Source organism: Ursus maritimus, unplaced genomic scaffold, assembly GCF_017311325.1.
Source record: "Ursus maritimus isolate PB19 unplaced genomic scaffold, ASM1731132v1 scaffold_6, whole genome shotgun sequence".
Classification (NCBI taxonomy): Eukaryota; Metazoa; Chordata; class Mammalia; order Carnivora; family Ursidae; genus Ursus; species Ursus maritimus.
This window is the reverse complement of record NW_024426774.1, coordinates 37,748,255-37,774,313: the sequence shown is the minus strand read 5'-3', so window position 1 is coordinate 37,774,313 and position 26,059 is coordinate 37,748,255. Positions and strand designations below refer to the sequence as shown.

Sequence of the window (26,059 nt, the reverse complement as noted above, 5' to 3'; positions counted from 1 at the left end):
GCTTACGTGCTAGGAAAGTAGGGCGATCCTGCGGGAGTCAGTCTGGACAGCCCCAAACAGAATCTCCATTCTCTCTTTAGAGCCTCTTCCTTCCCCTGGCTTTCCAGTGTCTTTTAATGGCCCTGCATTCTTCCCAGATTCAAGGGCTTAGAGCATTTCCAGCTTATTTATACTTTCACCACGTCCATTTACTCTGCATCCAGACTAGGTCTTCCTAGCACCCTCTCTTCCACTCCATCCCGTCAGACTGAGCTACTCAGCCCTGCCTGGCCAGGGGCCCTGGTCCCCCTGCCCACCCTCGGCTGTGCCAGCCCTCGCTGCGCTGCAGTCTGCGCTCGCAGGGGGCCAGCCGCTCCCCTGCCTAAAAAATGAATGACAACTCCTCAGTTTAACTGATAAAACTGACTCCAAATGATCTTTGGAGCTTTACCTCCCACTGCCCCTGCCCATGTGCTCTTGTCAAATGGTATCAAGTGCTGTTTGCTGAACACGGCCTGAAATATTTCACCTGTGCCTTTGTGCACCCCAACCAGTCAACTGAGAGGACTCCGATTCTCCCCAAAACACTTCTCTGAACTCCCCTTGCATATTAACCTGTGCCATCACTACCGCCCATCTCAACCTGAGCTTTCTCTGAAAACCGTTGCTCTCCTAACAGCTGTAAAAACCGTCTTCTTCACCTCCCTGCTCAGGCTCTCCGGCCACCCCTCCCCCTGCCCTCAGGCATCCCAACCTCCTAGAACTTCCTTCAGTGTTTTAAGTGCACAGTTCTTTTTGGCCCCAGGGCTTTCTGGCAGTCTGGTTGGACCCCTCCCATCCCCCACCACCCATGTCCTCCTCCAGGTATCATCAGTCCTGGGAGCCATCGCTGACCTGACTGCAGTTCCCATTTATAGTCCCCGGGGGCTTACTGCAAATTTGTAGGCCATCCGCTTACTTCTTAAGTTTATTATTTCTTAGGTATTTTTATTTTTGTTAAATTTATCCAATTATTTGTTTTCCACTCCATACCCTAGAGGGCAATGACTGTGCCTGTAATGTTGATTATTTCATACCTGTGCCCAGCAATATGTCTGGCACATGATAGGGGCTAAAAAAATGGATTTATTAAATGTATTATCATTTCGCTCTTTGTAGTTTCGTCTATCTGCCTGAGAAGACTGGGGAAGGTCCTCAGGCAGCCTACACTTAACCCAGCCTCCCCACCCTATCCTCTCCCTTTCTTCCTTAAAAAAGAGGAGAGAGAGAGGGAAGAAGGGGGTGGTGAGAAGGAGCTCTGAGAAACAGTTCAAGGAACACTAGAACATTTCAGAAAGAAGACTATCAATATGAGGAACAGTTTGTGTTCATGAAATAAGAACAGGATGATTAAAAAAAAAAAGGTCAGAGAACTCTTCTGTGTAAATAAAGTTAAAACAGCCAAAATAAAAAATTCAAGAAAGGAAATGGAAAATAAAGTCGAAATTTCTCAGAAAGGAAAACACAGTGACAAAATTGATGACAGTGATACCCTGAACCTACATCTAAAGCAATCGCCACGTGCCAGGCGCTGAATAAGCCTCACACCTACCCTACGAGGAAGGTGCTGTTATGATTTTTTTTTTTAAGATTTTATTTATTTATTTGATAGAGACAGCCAGTGAGAGAGGTAACACAGCAGGGGGAGTGGGAGAGGAAGAAGCAGGCTCATAGCGGAGGAGCCCGATGTGGGGCTCGATCCCAGAATGCTGGGATCATGCCCTGAGCCGAAAGCAGACACTTAACCACTGCGCCACGCAGGCGCCCCTATTATGATTTTCAAAACGGAAAACAGGAAAGGTAGAAAATTCAAGGATCAGTCTGGGAAATCTGACAACTAAAATCTTTTGCTTCCAGAAAGAAATAGAAAGTACAATGGAAAGGAAATGATCACATGAACATATCCAAAAAACTAAGAGAACAGGGAATAGAGGGACAGAACCCCTGTCTTCTAGAAATCCAAGTGAAAATATTCACAGATGAAAGTGTGTGAGGTCTTGGGTTCCCAGGGGAAAATGCAGGGAGGGGGTGTGGGTACAGCTGAGGTATGACCAGCCATGATTTCTGTGTGGGCATGGCAATTCTGACATGCCCACTAAGACAAAAAGTGGAGATGCCAGCCATACACCAGGTGACAAAGTCGGGCTTGCAGATAAAAATGTGGAAAGCAACATTTGGAGGAACGAGGTTAGGTGAGGTCACCTGGGGGACAGAGAATCTGGAAAACAGCAGAGGATCCAGAAAGGAGCTTTGGAGCACTTTGACATTTAAAGAGCAAGTAGCAGATATTTTACTTTTCAGTTGTGATAAAACCACAAATAATATATATTTGAAACCAATGATAAAATACATTATTACAGGTGTCTAAAGGAGAACAAGCTTCTGACTTCTCTGCAGTACATGAGAGCTTTTCTGATGTTTACTACTGAAAGAACATTCTGCAGAAGAGATTTTTCATGCAGATCACTTGTGAGCTGTAACTGAAAAGGTTTCTAGGAACCAGGACACAGAAAGAAAAGGTGAACAGAAGACCATGATCAAGTACATTAGTTCCCTGAGAAATGTTTTCTGCTGTTAACAAGGTAACATTTCTCAAAAATTATGAAGTCTGACAAAGGCTGGTGAAGAGGTATGGAAAAAGAACTCTCAACCACTGCTGGTGGGAATGTAAATCAGTACAGCCTCTTTGGAGAGCAATTTCGCAATTCCACCAAAATTTAAGCCCAGTTATTTTTAATACAACAACCCCACTTCTGAGTATATAATTGTCCTAAAGACACCTTAATGCATGTGCGAAAGTGAAAAGACATTCACAGCAGCACTGTAATAGCAAAAAAATTAAAACAGCCTAAATGTCCCTCAATGGGAGAAGGAAAAAAAGTGATACACCCATCTGATGGAACACCATCCAGTAGTTTAAAAATGCATCATTATCGGTATACTTCAAAACCATGACGATAAATGGAAACGAACTATGCACAATGGTACGTGTAGTACAGGACCATCGTTACAAACTGTAACAGTCGTGACCGCGGTTACCTGTGGGGAGGCTGAGACGGAGGGGCTGAAACCGGGAAGGCATTATAAAGGAGCTTCAACTTTAGTAACAGGGCTTCTACTAGAATATAAAACTGCAGCTAACAGAACAAGATGTCAAACTTCACTGATTCTGGGTGACAGGTACCCGAGCACCTGCTACGTTAGCTGGTGTACCTCTATCTTGGCAATCGGGGAACCCAAGGGGCTGTGCGCACGGTGCTTTACTCACGGGAGAAGCGGGCAGCAGAGTAAGCTGTGCTTTCTAATGCTGATTCAGTAAATGCTGAACATTTTTAAAGTAAGTTCATCACGGTCAACTGAACACGTATCTTACCCTTTCAGCATGTTGCAGAAAGAACAGGAAGTGAACATGGAACCTTCCTTGCTGACTGAAAGGCAAGAGGACACTTAAGCTTTCAAACTGACAGGTAAGATTAGATTAGTTCTTCCTGGTCTCTGTGGTACTCCGGCTTCTTCAAAGGCATGCATCTAGATTATATATCCAGTATTTATCGAGTATATCCAGTATTTAAAGAGAGAGAGAGAGAGAGAGAGAGAGTGTGTGTGTGTGTGTGTGTGTAATTACTTAGGGCTAAAATAACAGATTTTAAAGTTAAGATACGGTATGGCTGCATTTTTTTGTTTTTTTCTCCTTCCCAAGCCAGTTTTACTACAGTATCTGGAGAAAGAAACTGATGATATATTCATTACTAGGCATTCTTAACTACCACATCTAAATGTTAACATTGAATGCAAAGGAACACCTTCACAGCCAAATACAACCAAATAATGGACGAGGTACTCATTTGGCACCAGCTTCTAAACTGAAACATGCAAGTCTCCTAGCTTTTGAGTGTGATATATCATCAATGTCATATCTGACAGAGAGCTGAAAATATTCCTTAGTGAAAAACTTCACTGTAATTTCTGAGTCAGTACTCAAGTCTAAATACCTTTTTTTTTTTAAGATTTTATTTATTTATTTGACAGAGAGAGAGCGAGAGAGGGAGTATAAGCAAGGGGAGTGGGAGAGGGAGAAGCTGGCTTCCCGCTGAGCAGGGAGCCTGATGCGGGGCTCGATCCCAGAACCTCTGGGATCATGACCTGAGCTGAAGGCAGACGCTTAACAACTGAGCCACTCAGGGGCCTCTCAAGTCTAAATATCTGACAGTCACCTGCTGCCATTCTCAAGGAATGATACTTCTGAGTTAGGACTTCTTAATTCAACAGAAATTAAGTAAAAAACCAGAAACCAACTGGCTGTAAAATTTAACCTATGACCCAAGCTGCCATTGACCTGGAGACAGATGCAAGTGAAAGATCGTAACAGTATTATACTGGACAATAAAAGAAAACTAAATTATGTTTATTTTAAATATTATAACACATTTTTTGAAATTAAACTGATAGTTCACATGTGTGCTGAATACCTATTACATAGTCTGGGATTCCTAAGATGTAAGGAAGCACTGGGGAGACCGCCAGAGATACGGCAGAAAAGGAGGTGGGTGAAAGCCAAAGACAAACATGGACTATTTTAAAATTCTGCCTCGGGTGCTCTGCACCCGGACAGAGGGAATGCTCTTCTGCCTCCTCCAACGCACTTCTTACTCCCATGAGTCAACGCTCAGGTCACTTTACAACACTGTTCACATAATGGATAATATTCTAAGTAAAGCAGATTGATATGCCATTATTATAACAACACAGGCGAAAGAAAACGAATCATAAAATGATAGTCGTAATTATATTCTGCATCTGCGTAACACTCCAATGAAGACAATATAAAGAGTACAAACCAGAGCTGAGACGGTTTCTCCTACTCAAGGAAAGCAGCCCGTGCTGCTAACAAGAGCGAGCGCATGAGCGCCGACGAGGGGCAGGAAGGTAACCGCCATCTTACCCAGCTGGTTCTTCATCCCCATGAGCACGGAGTTCATGTGGGCTTTGGAAGCGTAGAGCTTGCTCACGGCCTTCCTCGACCTGATCATCTCCTTGGCTAGAACCACACAGACGTCCTTCTGACCCTTCCTGGCAGCATCCTTCACGGACCGTTTCACTTTTTCTTCTTCTCTTTGGATATCTAAATTTGGAACATAACACAAAACACCAAAAAATTCAAGGTAAATCGGGACATGTATTGGCACTCAAATCTGTTCTTACGGTGATCTAAGTGCGTCTATTAAAAGGAAAACAGGGGCAGCGGGCTGGCTCAGTCAGTGAAGCCTTTGAATCTCTGGGTTGTGAGTTCAAGCCCCATGTTGAGTGTAGAGATTTCTTAAAAATAAAATCTTAAAAAAAAATTAAAAATAGAAGGAAAACATTCACTGGTCTTTATGACTGTCTTCATGCAGGTAGTACACTGGTTTTATTTCTACAGCTTTATAGTAAGTTTTGAAATAAGAGGGTGTGAGTCCTCTTTGTTCTTTTTCAAAACTGTTTTAGCTCTTCCTTGAGATTCTATATGAATTTTTAAGTGGATTTTCTATTTCTAAAAAAAAAGTCATTGGGATTTTGATAGGGATTGCATTGAATCTGCAGATCAGATTGGGTGTTACTGATATCTTAACAATATTAAGTACTCCAAATCCATGGACACAGAATGTCTTTCCATTTATTTATATCTTTAATTTCTTTCAGTAATGTTTTCTAGTTTTCACTGTACAAGGCTTTCACCTCCTTGGCTAAGTTAATTCCAAGGATTTCATTCTTTTTGTTGCTACTATACATAGGATTGTTTTCTTAATTTCCTTTTCAGACTGTTCACTGTTAGTGTACAGAAATGCTACCGACTTTTGTGTGTTTTGTATCCTGCTAATTTGCTGAACTCATGTATTAGTTCTAACAAAACAGTTTTTTTAGAACTAATAGATTTGTTTGGAATCTTTAGGGTTTATACGCACACATAAGATCAATACAAAAAGGTAATTTCACTTCTTCCTTTCCAATCTGGATGCCTTTTATTTCTTTTACTTAATTGCTCTGGTTAGAGCTTCCAGTACTCTGTTGGAGAGAAGTAGCCAAAGGCAGACATCCTTGCATTGTTCCTGATCATAGAGAAAAACTCTTCTTTCACCACTGAGTGTAATGTTTGCTGTGGATTTTTCACATATGGCTTTCATTATATTGAGGCAATTTCCTTCTATTCCTAGTTTGTTGAATGTTACCATAAAAGGGTGTCAAATTCTGTCAAATGCTTTTCTGCATCAACTGAGATGATCATGTGGTTTTTCTTCCTTTATTTTGTTGATGTACTATATTACATTGGTTGATTTACATATATTGAACTATCCTTGCATTCCAGGAATCCCACTTGGTCATGGTATATAATCCTTTTGAATTGTCTGCATTTTTAAAAAATTTCTGCATCAGGGGCGCCTGGGTAGCGCAGTCGTTAAGCGTCTGCCTTCGGCTCAGGGCGTGATCCCGGCGTTCTGGGATCGAGCCCCGCATCAGGCTCCTCCGCTGGGAGCCTGCTTCTTCCTCTCCCACTCCCCCTGCTTGTGTTCCCTCTCTCGCTGGCTGTCTCTCTCTCTGTCAAATAAATAAATAAAATCTTTAAAAAAAAAATTTCTGCATCAGTGTTCATAAGGGATATTGGTCTATAGTTCTCTCTTCCTGTAGTGTATCAAGGTAATGATGGCTTTACAAAACAACTAAGGAAATGTTTTCTCCTAATTTTTTGGAAAAGTATGAGAAGAACTGGGGTTAGTTCTTTAAATATTTGGTAGAAATCACCAGTGAATACATCAGGTCAAGAATTTTTCTTTGTTAGGAGATTTTTTTATTACTGATTCAATCAAGTCTGTTCAGATTTGCTCTTTACTTTCAGTCTTGGTAGGTTTTGTGATTCTAGGAATTTGTCCATTTCAAAATGTGTTATCCAATTCATTGGTACACAACTGTTCACAGTGCCCTTATATATTTTTTAATTTCTGGAGAATCATAGTAATGCTCCCACTTTCATTTACGATTTTAGGGACTTGAGTCCTTTCTCTTTCCTCCCACTTTTATTCAATCTAGCCAAAGATTGGTTAATTTTGTTGGTCTTTTCAAAGAACTCACTCTTGGTTTCTTGTTCTCTACTGTTTTTCTATTCTCTATTTTACTTCTCTCTGCTCTAATCCTTATTATTTCTTTCATTCTGCCAGGTTTAGGTAGTTTCTTGTTCTTCTCAATCTGGGAGATGTAGAGTTAGAGGTGGTTGATTTGAGATCTTTCCTCTTTTTTAATATTAGCATTTTTATAGCCACAATTTCCCTCTGAGCACTGCTTTTGCTACACAGCACAAGTTTTGATACATTGTGTTGTGGTTTTCACTCATCTCTAAATACTTTCTAGTTTCCCTTGTGAATTTTTTTGACACATCTGTTGTTTTAAGAGTGTGTTATTTTTCTAATATTTGTGAATTTTCCAGTGTTCCTTCTTCTACTGACTTCTAATCAACCCTTGTAGTCAGAAAAGATATTTTATATATTTTTTAAATTGACCGAGACTTGAATTTTGAGCTAACACATGGTCCATTCTGAAGAATGTCCCATGAGCACTTCAAAAAAATGTGTATTCTGTTGTTGGGTATTCTGTAGAGGTCTATTAGATCTAGTTGATTCATTGTGTTGTTCAAGTACTCTTATTTCCTTATTTATCTTCTGTCTGGTTGTTATATTCACATTTTTAAAAAAGATTTATTTATTTAGAGACCGTACACATGAGCAGGGGGGAGGGGCAGAAGGACAGAGAGAAAGAGAATCTCAAGCAGACTCCACACTGAGCGTGGAGCCTGACTTGGGGCTTGATCTCACAACCCTGAATCATTACCTGAGTCAAAATCGAGGCTTAACCGACTCAGCCAATCAGGTGCCCTTGACTGTTACATTCACTTTTGAGAGCAGGTTATTAAAGTCTCCGATTATTATTGTAGAATTATTTCCCCCTTTAATTTTGTCAATTTTTGCTTCACATATTTTGACAATCTGTTTTTAGGTGCACATATGTGTATAATTGTTATATCCTCTTATTCTACTGAAACTGTTAGTAATATAGAATGTCTTTTTGACTGATAATCTTTTTGATTTAAAGTTTGTTTTATATTAGTATAGCAACTTCCACTCTCTTTGGTTACCATTTCCATGGGACAACTTTTTCTGTACTTTCACTCTTAACCTATTTGTACTTTGGGATCTAAAGTGAGTGCCTTATAGACAGCATAGAGTAAGATCATTTTTAAAAAATCAATTTTGTTAAGCTCTTTCAACTGAAGAGTTTAATCCATTTACATTTAATTACTGACAAGAAGGTGCCTACTTCTGCCATTTTGCCAATTTTTCTGTAGGCCTTACAACTTTCTTGTCTTTCATTTCCTGCACTAATGTCTTCTTTTCTGTTTTCTTCATAGTGAAACTTTTCAAATCCTATTTCATTGGCTTTTCTGTATAATCTATAGCTATTTTCTTAGTGGTTACCATAGGGATTACAGTTAATATACTAAAGTTATAATACTAATTTGAATTTATATGAGCTTAACTTCAAAAGCATATAAAAACTTTATTTCTATACAGCTCTGTCCCCACCCCATTCAGTTACTGATGTCACAAAAGTACATCTTTCTGTAGTGTGAGTTCAAAAACATAGCCTAATATATTTTTTTCAAATGCCCAAGTCTCCTAAATCATGTAGGAAACAAAAAAATGGAGTTACAAACTGAATTTACAAAAATGTTAGCTTTTATAACTGCCCATGTATTTACCTTTAACAGAGGTATTTATTCTTTTATATGGCTTCAAGTTACTATCATATTTTAATTTCAACCAGAAGGACACCCTGTAGCACTTCCTGCCAGGCTGGTCTAGTGGTAACAAACTCTCTCAGCTTGTTTATCCAGGAATGCCTTGATTTCTCCCTTGTTTTGCTGGATATAAGATTCTTGGTTGATAGTTCCTCTTTCGGCATTTGAATATATTAACCCACTGCCTCCTGGCCCTCAACACTTCTGGTGAGAAATCTGCTGAAAATCTTACTACGGATCCTTTTATATGGTAAGTCCTCTCTCACTGCTTTAAACATTATCTATATTAAAGTCTGATATTATGGGGCGCCTGGGTGGCACAGCGGTTAAGTGTCTGCCTTCAGCTCAGGGCGTGATCCCGGCGTTATGGGATCGAGCCCCACATCAGGCTCCTCTGCTATGAGCCTGCTTCTTTCTCTCCCACTCCCCCTGCTTGTGTTCCCTCTCTTGCTGGCTGTCTCTATCTCTGTCAAATAAATAAATAAAATCTTTAAGAAAAAATAAATAAAGTCTGATATTATAATGTGGCATTATAATGAGCATTGGTCTCTTTGAGTATACACTATTTGGAATATGTGACGCTTCTTGGATGATTATATTCATGTCTTTCATAAAATTTGAGATGTTTCTGTCACTAGTCTTTTAAATCATCTCCCTGCCCCTTTCTCTATTTTCCTTCTGGGATTCCCACAAAGTGTATGCTGGTCCACTTCATGGTGTCCTACAGATTCCTTAGGCTCAGTTTACTTCAATTTTCCCCCCTTCTCCTCAGACTTGATAATTCCAACTGTACTATTTTCAAGTTCACTAATTCTTCTGCCTGCTCAAATCTGCTTTCAAGTAACTCTAATAAATTTTTCATTTCAGTTATTGTACTTTTCAGCAGAATTTCTTTTTGGTGTCTTTTCATGTTTTCTCTTTTTATTGATATTTCCACTTTATTCATGTTTCATTTTCTTGACTTTGCCCACATTTTATTTTGGCTCTTTGCACATCTTTAGAACACAAGTATCTGTTGAATAAACAGTCATCTGGTCTTAGGGACATTTTCTGTTCATTTATTTTCCTTTGGATGGGCCATACTTTCCTGTTTGTACATCTTGTGATTTTGCTGTTGTTGAAAATCAGACACTTGAATCTCATAACTCTGAAGTCAGACTGTCCCACTTCACCAGGGTTTGCTGTTTTTCTGTTTTTACTGCTGCAGGGTATCTCTGTGCTGGGGATCAACCTACACTGTAAACTTAAAGTCTTCTCAGGTCTTTGCAGACCTGTAGCTTGACCTGGGTGTGCACAGTGACCTTTTCTATTCTGCCATATATGTGGTTGCTTTTGAATGTCTTAGCCCTTGATATTAGGAATGTAAGATGGTGCAGTGTGCTATGGAAAGCATTATGGTGTTTCCTCAAAAATTAAATATAGAATTACCATTTGACCCAGCAATTCCACTATAGGGTATACAGTACCCAAAAAAAAAAAAAAAGAGAGAGAGAGAGAGAAAAGGGATTCAAACAGATACATGTACACTCATGTTCAGAACAACATTATTCACAATAACCCAAAGGCAGAAGCACCCATATGTCCATATTAAGATGAATAAACAAAATGAAGCATGCATACAATGAAGTATTTCAATCTTAAAAAGTTAACTCTGACTCATGCTATACAACATGAATGAACGTTGAAAACATTATGGTAAGTAAAATAAGCCAGGCACAAAGGGACAAATATTCTTTGATTCCACTTATATGAGGTACTTATAATAGTCAAATTATACACATAGACAGAAAATAGAATAGTGGTTACCAGGGGATTTGGTGTCGGTTGCAGGGGTGGAGTGGTGGGGGAGACATGGTGAGTTATTATTTAACGGGTACAGAGTTTCAGTATGGGATGAAGGAAAAGTATGGAGATGGACAGTGGTAATGGTTCCACAGCAATGTGAATGTACTTAACGCCACTGAACTATATACTTAAAACTGATTAGTTTTAGGTTATATATACTTTATTGTAATAAGAAATAGATTAATGAAACCGCAACAAGAAAAGTATAAGCCATTCATAAATATTTATGTGTAAATACAAGTATAGACAGACATATCTGAAAGGATGATTACCAAAATATTTATGGTATTATCTTTGGGAGAATTTCAGGGTGATTTTAACTTTCTTATTTATACTTTTCTGCATCAATATGCATATTATTACCTTTATACTCATGGGGGAGGGATGTAGAAACCAAGCTATTTTCATTTGAGGAAAGGGGCAATATAAATGATCTAAATTCATACCAATACTGCCTATCATGAGTGCTCTAAATGTGTTTCACATTTAACTGAAAGCTAAAAATGTGGAATACCTCGAGTCCTCCACGAGAAGATGAGAACTACCTATAGTTATACTTTGCTTTTTTGAGGTTACTATTTTCTCTTTAAACTTTTTATTTAAGTATAGCATACACACAGAAAAGTATACATAACTGTAGAGCTAAATGAATTTTCACAAAGTAAGCACACCCATATAACCGGGAACCAGATCAAGAAACAAAGTATTACAAAGGTCCCTTTATGTCCACCTTAATTCATCATGCCCCCAAGGGTAACCAATATCCTGACTTCAAGATCATAGGTTAATTTTGCAGGTTCTAGTTTTCACACTGGTTTAAAAAAAAAAAATCTATTCACCTTGACTGCTAATATAAAGCCAAATGAAAGACAATAAAAGTGTTTTATGATAAATCTTCAAATGCAAGTAATATTTAAAGCAATCGCATTATTTCAAAGTCAGACTTTGTCTAATGTACCCCCCTTTTTTTGGTATCACCAGTGTAGTAAACCCTACTTTATGCCAGGTACTGGCCTAAACACTTTACATACATTTGCAAATTTAAATGTCATAATTCTATGAGATTCAGAGAATTTTAATAGGGATAGATGGTAGGGCTGACTCCAAAAACCCATGATCTTTTTCTGATACCATGTTGTAGAGTTAGTTAACTAATAAACTACCACAAATGAAAAATAATAGGAAATATCATGAAAGAGCTTAAAGATAATTTCATAAGATAAATAAGAATGTATAAAATGAGCAAATAATAAAGCAAAATAAAATGAGCAAAGCACGAAACAGGAATAAACAAGGCTTGTGGGACACTAACTGCATTCACAAAGTTTCTAAAGATGACACCACAATTTTTGTTCTACTATACAGTTTAATTCTACCTGTTATAAGCCTCACATTATTTTTACTTAACACAGTAAATAATGTTTAAAGGAAACTTTAAAAAGAAAAAATATTATATTTACTTACATACCTAATATTTCCAGCATGCTTCATGCCTCTGGGTAGATCCCAGTTTGTATCTGGTGTAATTTTCCTTCAGCTTACAACTTCCTTTAACATTTCTTGTACTGGACATATGGGTTGTTCTACCTTTGGGTTACTGTGAATAATGTTGTTATGAACATGAGTGTACCTGAGTTTCCTGGCAGCAAATTCTCTCGGCTTTTTGTTTAAAAATCTTTATTTCACCTTCACCTTTGAATGCTATTTTCATTGGATATAGAATTTTAGGATAATGTCAAGTTCTTTTCTTTCATCATATTAAAGATGCTTTGGTTTACACTGCTTCTGAAAGAAATTTTTCATCCTCATCCTCATCATTTTCTGTATTGAACGTGTCTTTTTTTCCTGACTGTTCTCTCTCTTCATTGTTAACTTTCGGTAATTTGAATATGACATGCCTTGGTATGGTTTTGTTTGTGTTGTCCTCTTTTATTGTTTTTAAAGATTTTATTTATTTATTCGACAGAGATAGAGACAGCCAGCGAGAGAGGGAACACAAGCAGGGGGAGTGGGAGAGGAAGAAGCAGGCTCCCAGCGGAGGAGCCTGATGTGGGGCTCGATCCCATAACGCCGGGATCACGCCCTGAGCCGAAGGCAGATGCTTAACCGCTGTGCCACCCAGGCGCCCCTGTGTTGTCCTCTTTTAAGCTCACGGAGTTCCTTGGGTCTGTGGGTTTAGTTTTCATCAGCTACTATTTCATGTGATCTTTTCCAGACTCCTCCCCTTCTGAGACTCAGATGACACGAGACCACTTGATATTGTTCCACAGGTCACTGATGCTGTGTTCATATCCATTTTTTTCCCCTCTGTATTACAGTTTAGATAGTTGCACTACTCAATTTCACTGATCCTATTTTTTATACTGCCTTATTTGCTTGTTAAGCTCAGTGTTCACTTTATTTGGTTTATTTCATTTTATTTCTAAATTCTATAAGTTTCATTTTATTCTTTTCTACATCTTCTATTTATCTCATTATGTTCATGTTTTCCTTTAACTTCTTCAACATATTGATAATAGCTGTTTAAATCCTGTCTGCTTATTAATAATCATCTGTTTTTTCTGGGTCTATTTATATTGCCTAATTTTTCTCCTGATTTTGGGTCATAATATCTTGCTTCTTTCTAGTTCTTTTCATTGGATGTCGGACACTCTGAATGTTTCATTTTTGAGTGTCTGAATTTTGGGGTTTTGTTTTTTTTTTACTTTCAATGTATTTTTTTATTAAGTTCGATTAGCCAATATAGTATTTATCATTAATTTCTGACATGATGTTCAATGATTCATTAGTTGTGTATAACACCCAGTGCTCATCAGATCACGTGCCCTCCCTAATACCCATCACCCAGTTACCCCATCCTCCCACCACCCTCCTTTCTGCAAACCTCAATTTGTTTCCCAGAGCTCAGAGTCTCTCATGGTTTGTCTCCCTCTCCGATTTCTTCCCATTCAGGTTTCCCTCCCTTCCCTCCCTCCTATTGTCCTCTGCCCTATTACTTATAGTCCATGTATTAGTGAAACCATATGATAACTGTCTTTCTATGCTTAACTTATTTCACTTAGCATAATACTCTCCAGCTCCATCCATGTCGATGCAAATGGTAGGTATTCAACCTTTCTGATGGCTGAGTAATATTCCATTGTATATATGAATCACATCTTCTTCACCCATTCATCTGTTGAAGGACATCTTGGCTCCTCCCACAGGTTGGCTATTGTGGACATTGCTGCTATGAACACTGGGGTGCACGTGCTTCTTCTTTTCACTATGTCTGTATCTTTGGGGTAAATACCCAGTACTGCAATTGCTGGGTCACAGGGTAGCTCTATTTTTAACTTTTTGAGGAACCTCCATACTATTTTCCAGAGTGGCTCTACCAGCTTGCATTCCCACCAACAGTGTAAGAGGGTTCCCTTTTCCCCACATACTTGCCAACATTTGTTGTTTCCTGTCTTGTTAATTTTGGCCATTCTTACTGGTATAAGGTGGTATCTCATTGTGGTTTTGATCTGCACTTCCCCAATGGCAAGTGATGTGGAGCATTTTTCATGTGTCTGTTAGCGATTTGTATGTCTTCTTTGGAGAAGTATCTGTTCATGCCTTTCGCCCAATTCTTGACTGTATTATTTGTTTTTGGGGTGCTGAGTTTGAGTAGTTCTTTATAGGTCTTGGGTATCGGCCCTTTATCTGTAATGTCATTTGCAAATATCTTCTCCCATTCCATAGACTGCCTTTTAGTTTTATTGTTTCCTTTGCCGTGCAGAAGCTTTTTATCTTGATGAAGTCCCAAGAGTTCATTTTTGCTTGTGTTTCCCTTGCCTTTAGAGATGGGTCTTGCAAGAAGTTGCTGTGGCCGAGGTTGAAGAAGTTACTGCCTGTGTTCTCCTCTAGGATTTTGATGGATTCCTGTCTCACATTGAGGTCTTTCATCCATCTTAAGTTTATCTTTGTGTATGGTGTAAGAGAATGGTCCAGTTTCATTCTTCTGCATGTGGCTATAAAATTTTCCCAGCACCATTTATTGAAGAGACTGTCTTTTTCCATTGGATAGTCTTTCTTCCTTTATCGAAGATTAGTCGACCATAGAGTCGAGGGTCCATTTCTGGGCTGTTCTGTTTCACTGATCTATGTGTCTGTTTTGTGCCAGTACCATGCTGTCTTGATGATCACAACTTTGTAATACAGCTTGAAGTCAGGCACTGTGATGCCTCCAGCTTTAGTTTTCTTTTTCAACATTCCCTTGGTGATTCAGGGTCTTTTCTTGGGTCTTCCTTTAAAGAGTGTTCAGCTTTATTTTGACAGGCAGCTAATCTGTCGGCAGATCAGCTTTCAAGAACTGTTTTTAAGCTTTGTTGGTGAGGGCTTATGGTAACCTTTAATCTAGGCCTACCTTAGCCTTAATAGTAAAGGCATGATCTTTCTGGGTTCTCTACTGAATGTCCAAAATGTTCAACAATGTCTCTTTCCTGTGTCTGATCAGAACTCAACCATCCCTCAATTCTTTGTTAGCTCTAAGAATTGTTTAGCTTATAGTGCACTGGTATTTGTTCTGTCCCCAGTAATTATTCTTTGCCTAACCTCTTGAAATCTCATTCTAAGTCTGCACAGCTTAGTATTCAGCTAAAGACTCAATGATACACTGTGTAGACATTTAGGGCTCTTTCTCTGAGTACTACCCTTCTCTCTGATATTATGCCCCACAAATTCCAGAGACTATAGCCTCCCTGAATCCTGATCTCTGTCTCCTCAACCCCAAGACCACCTTGCTCTGCTTAGAACCTTCTTCCATGTGCTATGATCCAGAAAGTTTCTCCAGGGTGGAAAATCAGGACCATATTAAGACTCTNTCCCTCTTCCTAGTAATCAAAATCCTTCAGTGTCAGTTGTCCAAGGTTTGAAAACCAATGTTTCACAGATTTTGTCCAGTTTTTTATTTATGATGGGAGTGAAAGTGCAAGTTCAAAAACATTATTCCATCATGGCTGGGAACAGAATTGCCCTCTCCAATTCCTTTCTTAAGGGAGTGATACTGAAATATCCTTATGGTATTAATTTTTCTCCAATCATGAAAGTGTTAAAAATCATAAAAGTTTTAAACATTACAATATCTCTGTGCAAGTCACCTTAATTTTAAGTTTGTACTTCCTAATAATCAACTTTATCTAGAAGTATATTTTCTTCACTTTATAGCCATGCTAAGATAAACAATTAGTCACGAAAATGGGATTGTATTCCTTACTTATGCACACTTTATTTAATCTGAATTCCATAAAACATTTCTTTATAAGTAGAAGAGATTTCTTTAGTTCTTTTTTTTTTACAATGGCTTACGACACAACTGATTCTTTTACAATTCTGGTGGTCAGAAGTCTAAAATCAAGCTGTTGGAAGGGCTGTGTTTTGGAAGTCTTCAGGGAGGAATCAATTTCTTGCCTATTCTAGCTTCTAGAGGACAACTGCATTCCTTGGCTCATGGCCTCTTCCTCCACTTTTAAAGAACATTTCCCTAACATCTGGTTCCATGGTCACATCTCCTCTTCTCTCACTTTTTCTCAACATATTATTTCCTTCTTGTAAAGACCCTTGTGATTACATGGGTCCACCCAGACAACCTAGCATAATCTTCCCACCTGAAGAGCCCTAATTTAATCACATCTGCAAAGTCCCCTTTGCCACATAAGGTAACATATTCACAGATTCTTGAGATTAGAATGTGGACATCTTTGGAAGGCCATTATTTTGCCTATCACAATACATGAACACCTGCTTTGTTTCCAACACTAACCTGATCTCTAGGAAACCAGAGATAAATGAATACGGTCTCTTCCCCTTGCAGAGCTGAATTGCAGGCCAGAGGAAAGATATAGTTTTTATAAAACGTAAAGGTTTTTCTTATAATGATTAAAAAGCAAAATAATTAGGACAACTATAAATAATCTAAGAATAAACTATGTCTTACAATGGGTAGATGCAGTTTATTTTTATGAACTAATACAAAATTACCAAAAGGGTAAGGAATAGGAGACATAAAATTATAATTTACCTCTTATTTGCCTGTCAACAACTCTCATTTCCTTTCTTATCTTCAATGACCATTCATTGACCTGGGAAAAATTTTAGAAAATAATTATAAGAAAAGCCAACACTCCTAATTCACCAAATTTTAAAGAATTTTGTATGAATTCTACATTTATTCCAGACAAAAAAATAAATAAATCTATTTGCAAACAAAAGCTTTAGGGCCAAATTCTTTTTTTTTTTTTTTCATCTTTTTATTCACAGTACAGAAGTCCCAGTCTATTTAAAGATTCTTATCTGAAAGCAGGCAGTCAGAAGTACTTTATACAAGACCTCAGAGTTCAGGACCCTATAGGTATATAAACATTTTTCAAGAGGTGCATGGGCATAGTAAAAAGCTATGTTTAAAAGTTGAAAATCTTTTGAAACCTATTTCAAAACCTGTTCTGCCTATGTTAACAGTTCACCTTTTCCTTCCCCTTTTTAACAATAATGCTTTTTCACTTTACAGAAGACAGAAATTCCTCTGACCTGTCTATTACCATGATATAGTTCCCTCAGAGGCAAAAACTTCTAAAGCACTAAACATAGGGCCAAATGGAAATACCAGTGTAGCTGTTGAGAAAGCACTGAACTACTCTAATGACTATCAAATTCTTACAAATAAGTGTTTTCTAATTCCTCAGTTTCAAAAGAAACTGAAGGAAAATCTGAGTTGTGAACTGATAATCATTAAAACTAAATTTACATTAAATAACTATACGCTCTTTGCCATATGACACAGAATTTCAAAGAACTGAGTGACGATGACAGAACTTCCATTACCATCTATTTACTAATATTAACAATGTTTCTCAGTACTGGAGTCTAATAAAACATAAAACAGAGCTTTCTTCCACTTGTGGCAGCTTGTGATGAGGATCTCTTGCCTGGGCCCACAGCCATGCGGTCCACAGACTCCCTGCAGCTGGTGCAGGTCTTTGGAGGCAGGAAGATGGTCACAGCTGTGGCACACTGCAAATGGGGCAACAGCCTCATTAGGTGAATGGGTGATCCCTGGAGATGATCCAACCATGCACGCTGCAGTACAAGCTACTGAAACCTGTTCTGCTTCTGGGCAAACGGTGATTAGCTGGCATGGACCCCTCAGTCTGTACGAAGGGTGGTGGTCATAAGGCACATATTCAATCCACCTCCAAGCCATGGAGGCCTGTTACCAGAAACAGGTGGTTAGGCTTCCAAGATTAAAGACATCTTCATCTGGTATGACTAGATGCTGCTGGTAGTTGACCCCCATCACTGCAAATCCAAAAAATTTGCCTGTGATCACTACCAGAAATCCAACCAATAAGCCCACCACAAGCATCAGGATTCACCTTTATAATAAACAATGACTGCGGGGTTTAAAATTAAAAATAACAGAACAGGAACAGAATTGATGCTGAACCTTGTAGCATTCATCCATGGGCCCATGAACTAAACAGCATTAAAAAATCTATACAACTGGGATGCCAGGGTAGGTCAGTAGGTTAAGTGCCTGCCTTAGGCTCAGGTCATGATCCCAGGATCCTGGGATCCAGTCCCACACCTGGTTCCTTGCTCAGTGAGGAGCCTGTTTCTCCCTCTGCCTGCCACTCCCCCTGCTTGTGCGTGTGCGTGCACTCTCTCTCTGACAAATAAAATATTTTTTAAAAATCTATACCATTAAGAGAAAGTATACCTCCAATAAATTTCACTTTTTAATGATTTCATTAAAATCATTATTTAACAAAATCTAAGAAAAATTTACTTTGCAACAGCTGTAGTAACTCCAACCAGAAGAAATATTAAGGTACTTAAAATCATATGGATATATTTTTTAAAATTTTAACATTAGGTTTATAAATTTTTAAAGGTAAAATGCACATAACATAAAAATAGCCATTTCAAAATATACAATTCAATGGCATTTAATGCCTACACAATGCTGTGCAATCATCAACTCTCTCTAGTCTCAAAACCTTATTAACATGTCAGAAGAACACACTATACTCTTTAAATAATCTCTAAGTCCCCCTTCCCTGGCAACCATTAATTTGCTTTATCTCTTTTGATATGCTTATTTTTACTATTTCATATAAAAGGGATCATACAATATATGGTCCTTTGTGTCTGGCTTCTTTCATTTAGTACAGTGTTTTGGGGGTTCATCCATGTTGTAGCATGTATCGATACTTCAGTCCTTTTCGTGGCTGAATAACATTCATTGTATGTACACAACACAACTTGTTCATTCATACATCCTTTAATGGACCTCTGGATTGTTTCCATCTTTTAGTTACTGTGAATAGTACTGCTATGAACATTTGTATACAAGTATTTATTTGAATTCCTATTTTCGGTTCTTAGGAATATGTACCCAGTAAGAGTAGAATTGCTGGGTCATGTGGTAATTCTATGTTTATCTTTTCAAGGAGCTCCAAAACTATTTTACAAAGAAGTTTCACCATTTTACATTCCTTCCAGGAATGTTCAAGGATTCTTTTTCTCCACGTCCTTGCCAATACTTGTTATCCTCCAATTTTTTATTAATAGTCAATCTGTTGGACCAACTGAAGCAGTATTTCATTATGGCTTTGATTTGCATTTATTTAAAGACCAATGCAGTTAAATATCTTTTCATGTCCCTTTTGGCCACTGGAACACATTTTTTGGAGAAATGTCTATTCATGTCTATCCATTTTTAATTGTCTTTTTGTTGCTGGCTGTATGAGTTCTTTATACATTCTGACAGCAGAACCTTATCAGATACATCATTTACAAATAAATTCTCCCATTCTCTATCTTTTCACTTTCTTGATCATGTCCTTTGATGCACAAAAGCTTTAATTTTGATGATTTTCAATTTGCCTGTTTTTTTTCTTTTGGTGGTTGTGCTTCTGGTGTCATAGTTAAGAATCCATTGCCAGATAGGAGGTCATGAAGATTTACCCCTATGTTTTTACCTAAGAGTTTTATGGTTTAATAAGAGTTTTACTTTAATTTCTGTATATGGAATGATGTAGGGATCCAGCTTCATTCCTCTACATGTGAATATCCACTTATCCCAGCACTATTTGTTGAAAAGACTATCCTTCCACTATTAAATGAATCTTAGCACCCTCACAGAGAATCAACTGGCCATACATGTATGGCTTTACTTCTGAACACAATTCTATTCCACTGGTCTATATATCTATCCTTATGCCAATACCACACTGTTAACGTTACCATAGCTTCACAGTAACTTTTGAAATTAGGAATTCTGAGTCCTCCAAATGTGTTTTTTCTTTTTCAGGACTGTTTGGTTATTCAGGGCCAGCTGTATTCCATATGAATTTGAGGGTTAACTATTTCTTTTGGAATTCTGACAGGCATTGTACTGAATCTGCAGACTGCTTTGGGTGGTACTGCCATCATAACAGCATTAAGTTTCACAAGCCATGAATTTGAAATTTCCGCCAACAATATTTTGTAATTTTCAGTGTACAAGTGATGCACTTCCTTGGTTAAATTCTTTCCTCAGTATTTTGTTCTTCTAGATACCTTTGTAAATGATTTTTTTTCCTCTATTTCCTTTTTCGATTTTTCATTGCAGGTGTAAAAAAACACAACTAATTGTTTTATGCTTGTCTTAAAAACCTGTCAATTTGCTGAATTCACTTATAAGTATTTTGTACATGAGGATTCTTTGGAGTTTTCTATATACGGAATCATGACACCTGCAAAGAGATAGTTTTACTTCTTCCTTTTCAATATGGATACCTTTTATATCTTTTTCTTGCCCAAGTGCTCTGGCTAGAACTTCTAGTACAATGCTGAACAGTAGTGGCAAAAGCAGGTATCTTTGTCTTGTTCCTGATCTTAGAAAAAAAAGCTTTAGTCTTTCACAATTTACTATAAAATTAGCTGTAGTTTTTCATAAATGCCCTTTATCATGTTAAGAAAGTTCCCTTCTATTCCTAGTTTGCTGAGTGTATTTATCACAAAAGGTATGTACGGTATTTTGTTCCACGTATAATAGGATGATTGTTAAATTATTTCAAGCATAAAAGTGCTACATTAGGAGAAATCCATATGGTGAAAATGGAATGGAAGTAAATGGCATTTCTCCTTTCAAGAAAGAGAATGATTAAAAATGTTTCACTATAAATAAGAATGTGTGCATGTATGTTTTAAATGAATATTGATGGGAATCAAATTGCTGTGATACTTTTAAAACAGTGATGTAACAATTTTACAATATTTACAATATGCCAAAAATTACATCCTGTGCAACTCTACGTAAAATTACGATAAAAAAATATTAAATGTTGATTTATGACTGTCCAAAAGGGTACACAAGTAGTCAAAATTATTTCAGGAGATATATGAAGACATTTGAAGACACTGTTATAATCTAACCAGAACTTTCAGAACCAGCAGGAAAGAAAATCCAAGACTCATACAATTCAAATGTTTACTGAGCATCTGCTCAATGTGCTAGTGATGAAGCAGGACACAGAGACTCCACCTTATGAACTTACATTCTAATGAAACAAAGTAAGTAAATAAGCAAGTAATACTCTGTCACAAAACGAGTGCTAGGGAGAAAATGAAGCAAGGAAAATAGGATGAGGGCAGTGGAGGGGAGGTTTGTTATTTCATATAGGGTAATAGAAGAAAGCTCAATTGCTAAGGTGACTTTCGAGCAGACTTCGAAAAGTTTGCAAGGGAACCCTGTGACTATCCACTATGGTGGGGGGGGGGAGGGGACTATAACATTTTAATCAGAGTGAAAACAAACACCACTAAGGGACCTAAGTAAAATAGTGTCCTTACCTACAGACCAAAGGATGGGGTACAAAAACAATCTGGTTCAATAATTTTTGTTTGAACTAGCAACACTGATGGGGAAAGTTATTTGATTCAGGTTTATAGAAAAAATACTGGGATGCCTGGGTGACTCAGTCAGTTAAGCATCTGACTCTTGATTCCAGCTCAGGTCATGATCTCAGGGTTGTGAGATCCAACTCCACACTGAGCATGGAGCCTGTTTAATATTCTCTCTACCCCTCTCTTTCTACCTCTCCCCTTCACCCCACCCACATGCACGCTAAAAGAAAGCAAAAAAGGAAAAAATATTTATCACCTATTATAGCAGTGAGTTTTATAAGGTAGCAAGTTACTCCTAATACTGTTTATTATAAAGCTAAACATAAATTTTAGATTTTTATTCTCATGGGTCAAAGTACTGATTAGCTCCTATTATTTCTAATGCTTTCAACTGCTAATCCCCGAGGACAGCCAATCAGCTGGAAGCAATGCACCCATGGGGACTACAAACCTGTAGCAGTTACTAGAATTCCAGGAACCACATGTTAATAAGTTTCACAATTCAAATTCAAACCTTAAAACGAGGCAGAATGAACCAGTGCAGTGATTTTTAAACTTGTTTTTAGTAACAGAATCTTTCAAATAAATCTAACGTGGAACTCCACAAATACAGGAAGTATTATGACAGTATACACTTACGTAGGATCAGATTGAAAATTTTTACTACTATAAAGTAAATGAAAATAGCTTATCTGTCTTGAAGAAAGATAAAATTTTAAATGAGTTGTTAAAGTGTTATACTAACCTTAGTATCCAATTTATTTCCATATTTTGTTTACATGTCCAGTATTGAGAAAATTGTAGTTCAAAAAGATAAATAACTATAACAATAAATAGATAGCTTCTTAACAGTTTGTCTTTCAACTTAAGGTTATCCCTTGCTTAAATAAATCCAGATGCTCAAAATAAAAGTCATTAAAAACTGGTATTTTCAGGGTGCCTAAGTGGTACAGTCGGTTAAGCATGTGACTCTTGGTTTCAGCTCAGGTTGTGACATCAGGGTCATGAGATCGAGCCCCATGTCAGGCTCTATGCTCAATGCAGTCTTCTCGCGTTTCTCTCTCTTTTTCCCTCTGCCCCTCCCCCCATGTGTGCACGCTTTCTCTCTAAAAATAAATCTTAAAAAAAAAAAAAAAAACTGTTTCTAAGTTTCTCATTACAGTGCTTAACTGCTCATAATCCTTAAGGGGCGAGTACTCAATCTAACAGATGGCAACGGTGAAATGACTTTTGTAAAAATGCATTGCTGCATTGTTCACAGTAGCAAAAGACTAGAAATAACCTAACGTATATCAAAAGAACACTAAACATATTAGAGAATTTCCATAAACTGACATTATGCTCTAACTAAAAAGAAAAAAACAATGCAATGAAGACTACCCATGGAATTAATTCTCAAAATATAAATGAAAATTGCAATGTAAAGGACATTTACAGTATGACATATGTTAGAGAAAGAGGGAGAGGAGAAAGGAGAGAAGGAAGGAACGGGGAAGGGGAGAAAAAGATGTGGAAAAAGGGAAAGAGAGATATTTATATGTTCATATATTATAGAATAACAACAGGAGAATCCATAGTAACTAGGCTGCTTTCAAGGACAGAAAATGAATAATTTGTGAACAAGAGTGAAAGGAGATTTAGTTTTTAGTATACCTAAGGATAGACTTTGCTGCCTTTTGAATTTTATGTGCCAATACAACCTATTTCAAGAAATATTCTTTAAAAATAACACGTAAGATAAAAAAGAATAAGAAAAAATATCAGGTTCTGGATTGGAAGAATACTGCTAAAATGTCCATACTACCCAAAGCAATCTACAAATTCAATGCAATCCCCACTAAATACCAACATCATTTTCACAGAACAAGAACAACTAATACTAAAGCTTGTATGCAAGCACAAAAGACCCTGAACAGCCAAAGCAAACTTGAGAAAGAAGAAGAAAGCTCAAGGTATCATAATCCCGGATTTTAAAAATATACCACAAAGCTAGAGTAACAAAACAATATGGCACTGGTAGAAAAACAGACACACAGAACAGTGGAACAGAAGTGAGAGGTCAAAAATAAACCTGAGATATATGGTCAATTAATCTATGACAAAGGAGGCAAGAATATACAATGGAGAAAAGACAATCTCTTCGATAAATGGTGCTGGGACTACTTCTTTACACGACACACAAAAATAAACCCAAAGTGGATTAAAGACCTAAATGTGAGACCTGAAACCATAAAACTCCTAAGAGAAAATTTTAGGCAGTAATCTCTTGGACATCGACTACAGCAACATTTTTCTCAGGCAAGGGAAACAAAAGCAAAAATAAATAATTAGGATGATATTGAACTAGAAAGCTTTTGTACAATGAAGGAAATCATCAATAAGACGGAAAGGCAACCAACTGAGGAGAAAATACTTGCAAATGATACATCCAATAAGGGCTAATATTTAAAATATATAAGGAACTCCTATAACTCAACACCAGAAACACAAATAATCTGATTAACAAATGGGAAGAAGACTTAAATAGAATTTTTCCAAAGATATACAGATGGCCGAAAGATGCTCAACATAGCTAATCATTAGAGAAATGCAAATCGAAACCACGAGTTATCACCTCACTAGTCAGAATGGGTTAACATCAAAATGACAAGAAACAAGCATTGGTGAGGATGTGGAGAAAAGGAAGTCCTCATGCATTGTGGTGGGAATGTAAACTGGTGCAACTGCAATGGAAAACGGTATGGAGGTTCCTCAAAAAATTAAAAATAGAACTACCACATGATCCAGCAATCCCACTTCTGGGTATTTACACAAAGAAAATGAAAACCCTAATTCAGAAAGATACACATACCCCATGTTTATTGCAGTGTTCTTTATAATAGCAAAGATATGGAAGTGTCCATCTATAAATAAATGAAGATGACATATATATATATACACACACACATGGACTATTACCCAGCTGTAAAGAGGAATGAAATCTTGTCATTTGTGACAACATGGATGGACCTAGAGGGTATTCTGCTAAATGAAATAAGCCAAAGAAAAATAAATATCACATAATTTCACTTATAGATAGAATCTAAAAAACAAAACAACAAAAAAAAAGAGAGAAACAGACTCACAGACTCATAAATATAGAGTACTGGTAGTTGTCAAAGGGAAGAGGAGTGGGGGGGATGGACAAAATGGGTGAAGGGGATTAAGAGGTACAAACTTCCAGTTATAAAATAGTAAGTCATGGGAATGAAAAGTTCAATAGAGAATCCAGTCAATAATACTGTAAAACATTTATCATGGATATTCATAACGTAGCTGATCACTGGATCTCTATGTTGTATACCTAAAACTAATTTAATACTGTATATCAACTATATTTCAATTAAAAATTTAAAATATAAGGCTGTTTTATGAATGTTTTAAAGACCCAGTTTGTAAGTGCTTTAAATCATCTTTGTTTGGAAGAAATACTTTAAAATTCTATCTCATAATATTAGGAAGACTCATTGAATCTCTTTATTTTTAATTGTTTTAGATACCACACTCCCTTCTATTATACAATCACCCAAAACTTTAAAATAGTTAAACCCAAATTTTGTTTGCAGTTTCATAACTGACATTTAATCAGCTTCTTCCAAAATAAAAAGTTGAAAAAATTAAAATGCATAACAAATGATAAATGAAGATTAAAGTCAATCTGTCTTCATTACAGGGAAAAATAACAATTGATGAATTACCTACACTTATTTCCAAACCAGAGCAAAATAAAGTCACAAGTTTTTTGACTTAGAGAAAAATAGATTTTCGTCTCTTAAAAAGACCTCCGTGTCATAAGTCATACATTTCCCTGTAAGGATCCAATATATAGCATAGATAGGGTAGCAATAGGAAAACAATACCAAGAAAGAAAACTGTACAAATGGCTGCAAAATGGAGAAGGATATAATATACACTTGTAGAAAAAATAAAAATTTAAACAAAGACACTTAAGAAATAGGTCTAGGGGCTTTTGGGTGGCTCAGCCAGTCAAGTGTGAAACTCCTGATGTTGTATAAGCTCCTGATCTCAGGGTCATGGGACTGAGCCCCATACCAGGCTCCACACTGAGCACGGAGCCTGCTTAGGAGTCCCTCTTCCCCTTTCTCTCTGCCCCTCTCCCCTTGCTAGAATGTGCTCTCTATAAATAATAAATTAATTCATTTAAAAAATTTTGGGGGGCACCTGGGTGGCACAGGGGTTAAGCATCTGCCTTCGGCTCAGGGCGTGATCCTGGCGTTATGGGATCGAGCCCCACATCAGGCTCTTCCGCTATGAGCCTGCTTCTTCCTCTCCCACTGCCCCTGCTTGTGTTCCCTCTCTCGCTGGCTGTCTCTATCTCTGTCGAATAAATAAATAAAATCTTTAAAAAAAATAAAATATAAAAAATTTTGGAAATTAATTGGTCTAATTTAATGAGGGAAA

General features: G+C 37.4%; 1 protein-coding gene and 1 pseudogene across 3 annotated transcripts in view; one reads left to right on the top strand and one right to left on the bottom strand.

The window, feature by feature from the left end:
• RNF103 (ring finger protein 103) overlaps window positions 1-26,059 on the bottom strand; it is an 87,336-nt gene that overhangs the window by 14,553 nt on the left and 46,724 nt on the right. For 2 of the 3 annotated variants that reach the window (XM_008700096.2, XM_008700093.2), the window contains 2 exons: window positions 16,731-16,791; window positions 4,961-5,140 (listed from right to left, as the gene is read on the bottom strand). In XM_008700096.2, the coding sequence (XP_008698318.1) occupies window positions 4,961-5,140; window positions 16,731-16,791 (241 nt within the window). The remainder of the gene's footprint in view (window positions 1-4,960; window positions 5,141-16,730; window positions 16,792-26,059) is intronic. The other variant, XM_008700094.2, reaches the window with a different exon arrangement.
• LOC121101008 lies at window positions 16,825-19,439 on the top strand (annotated as a pseudogene).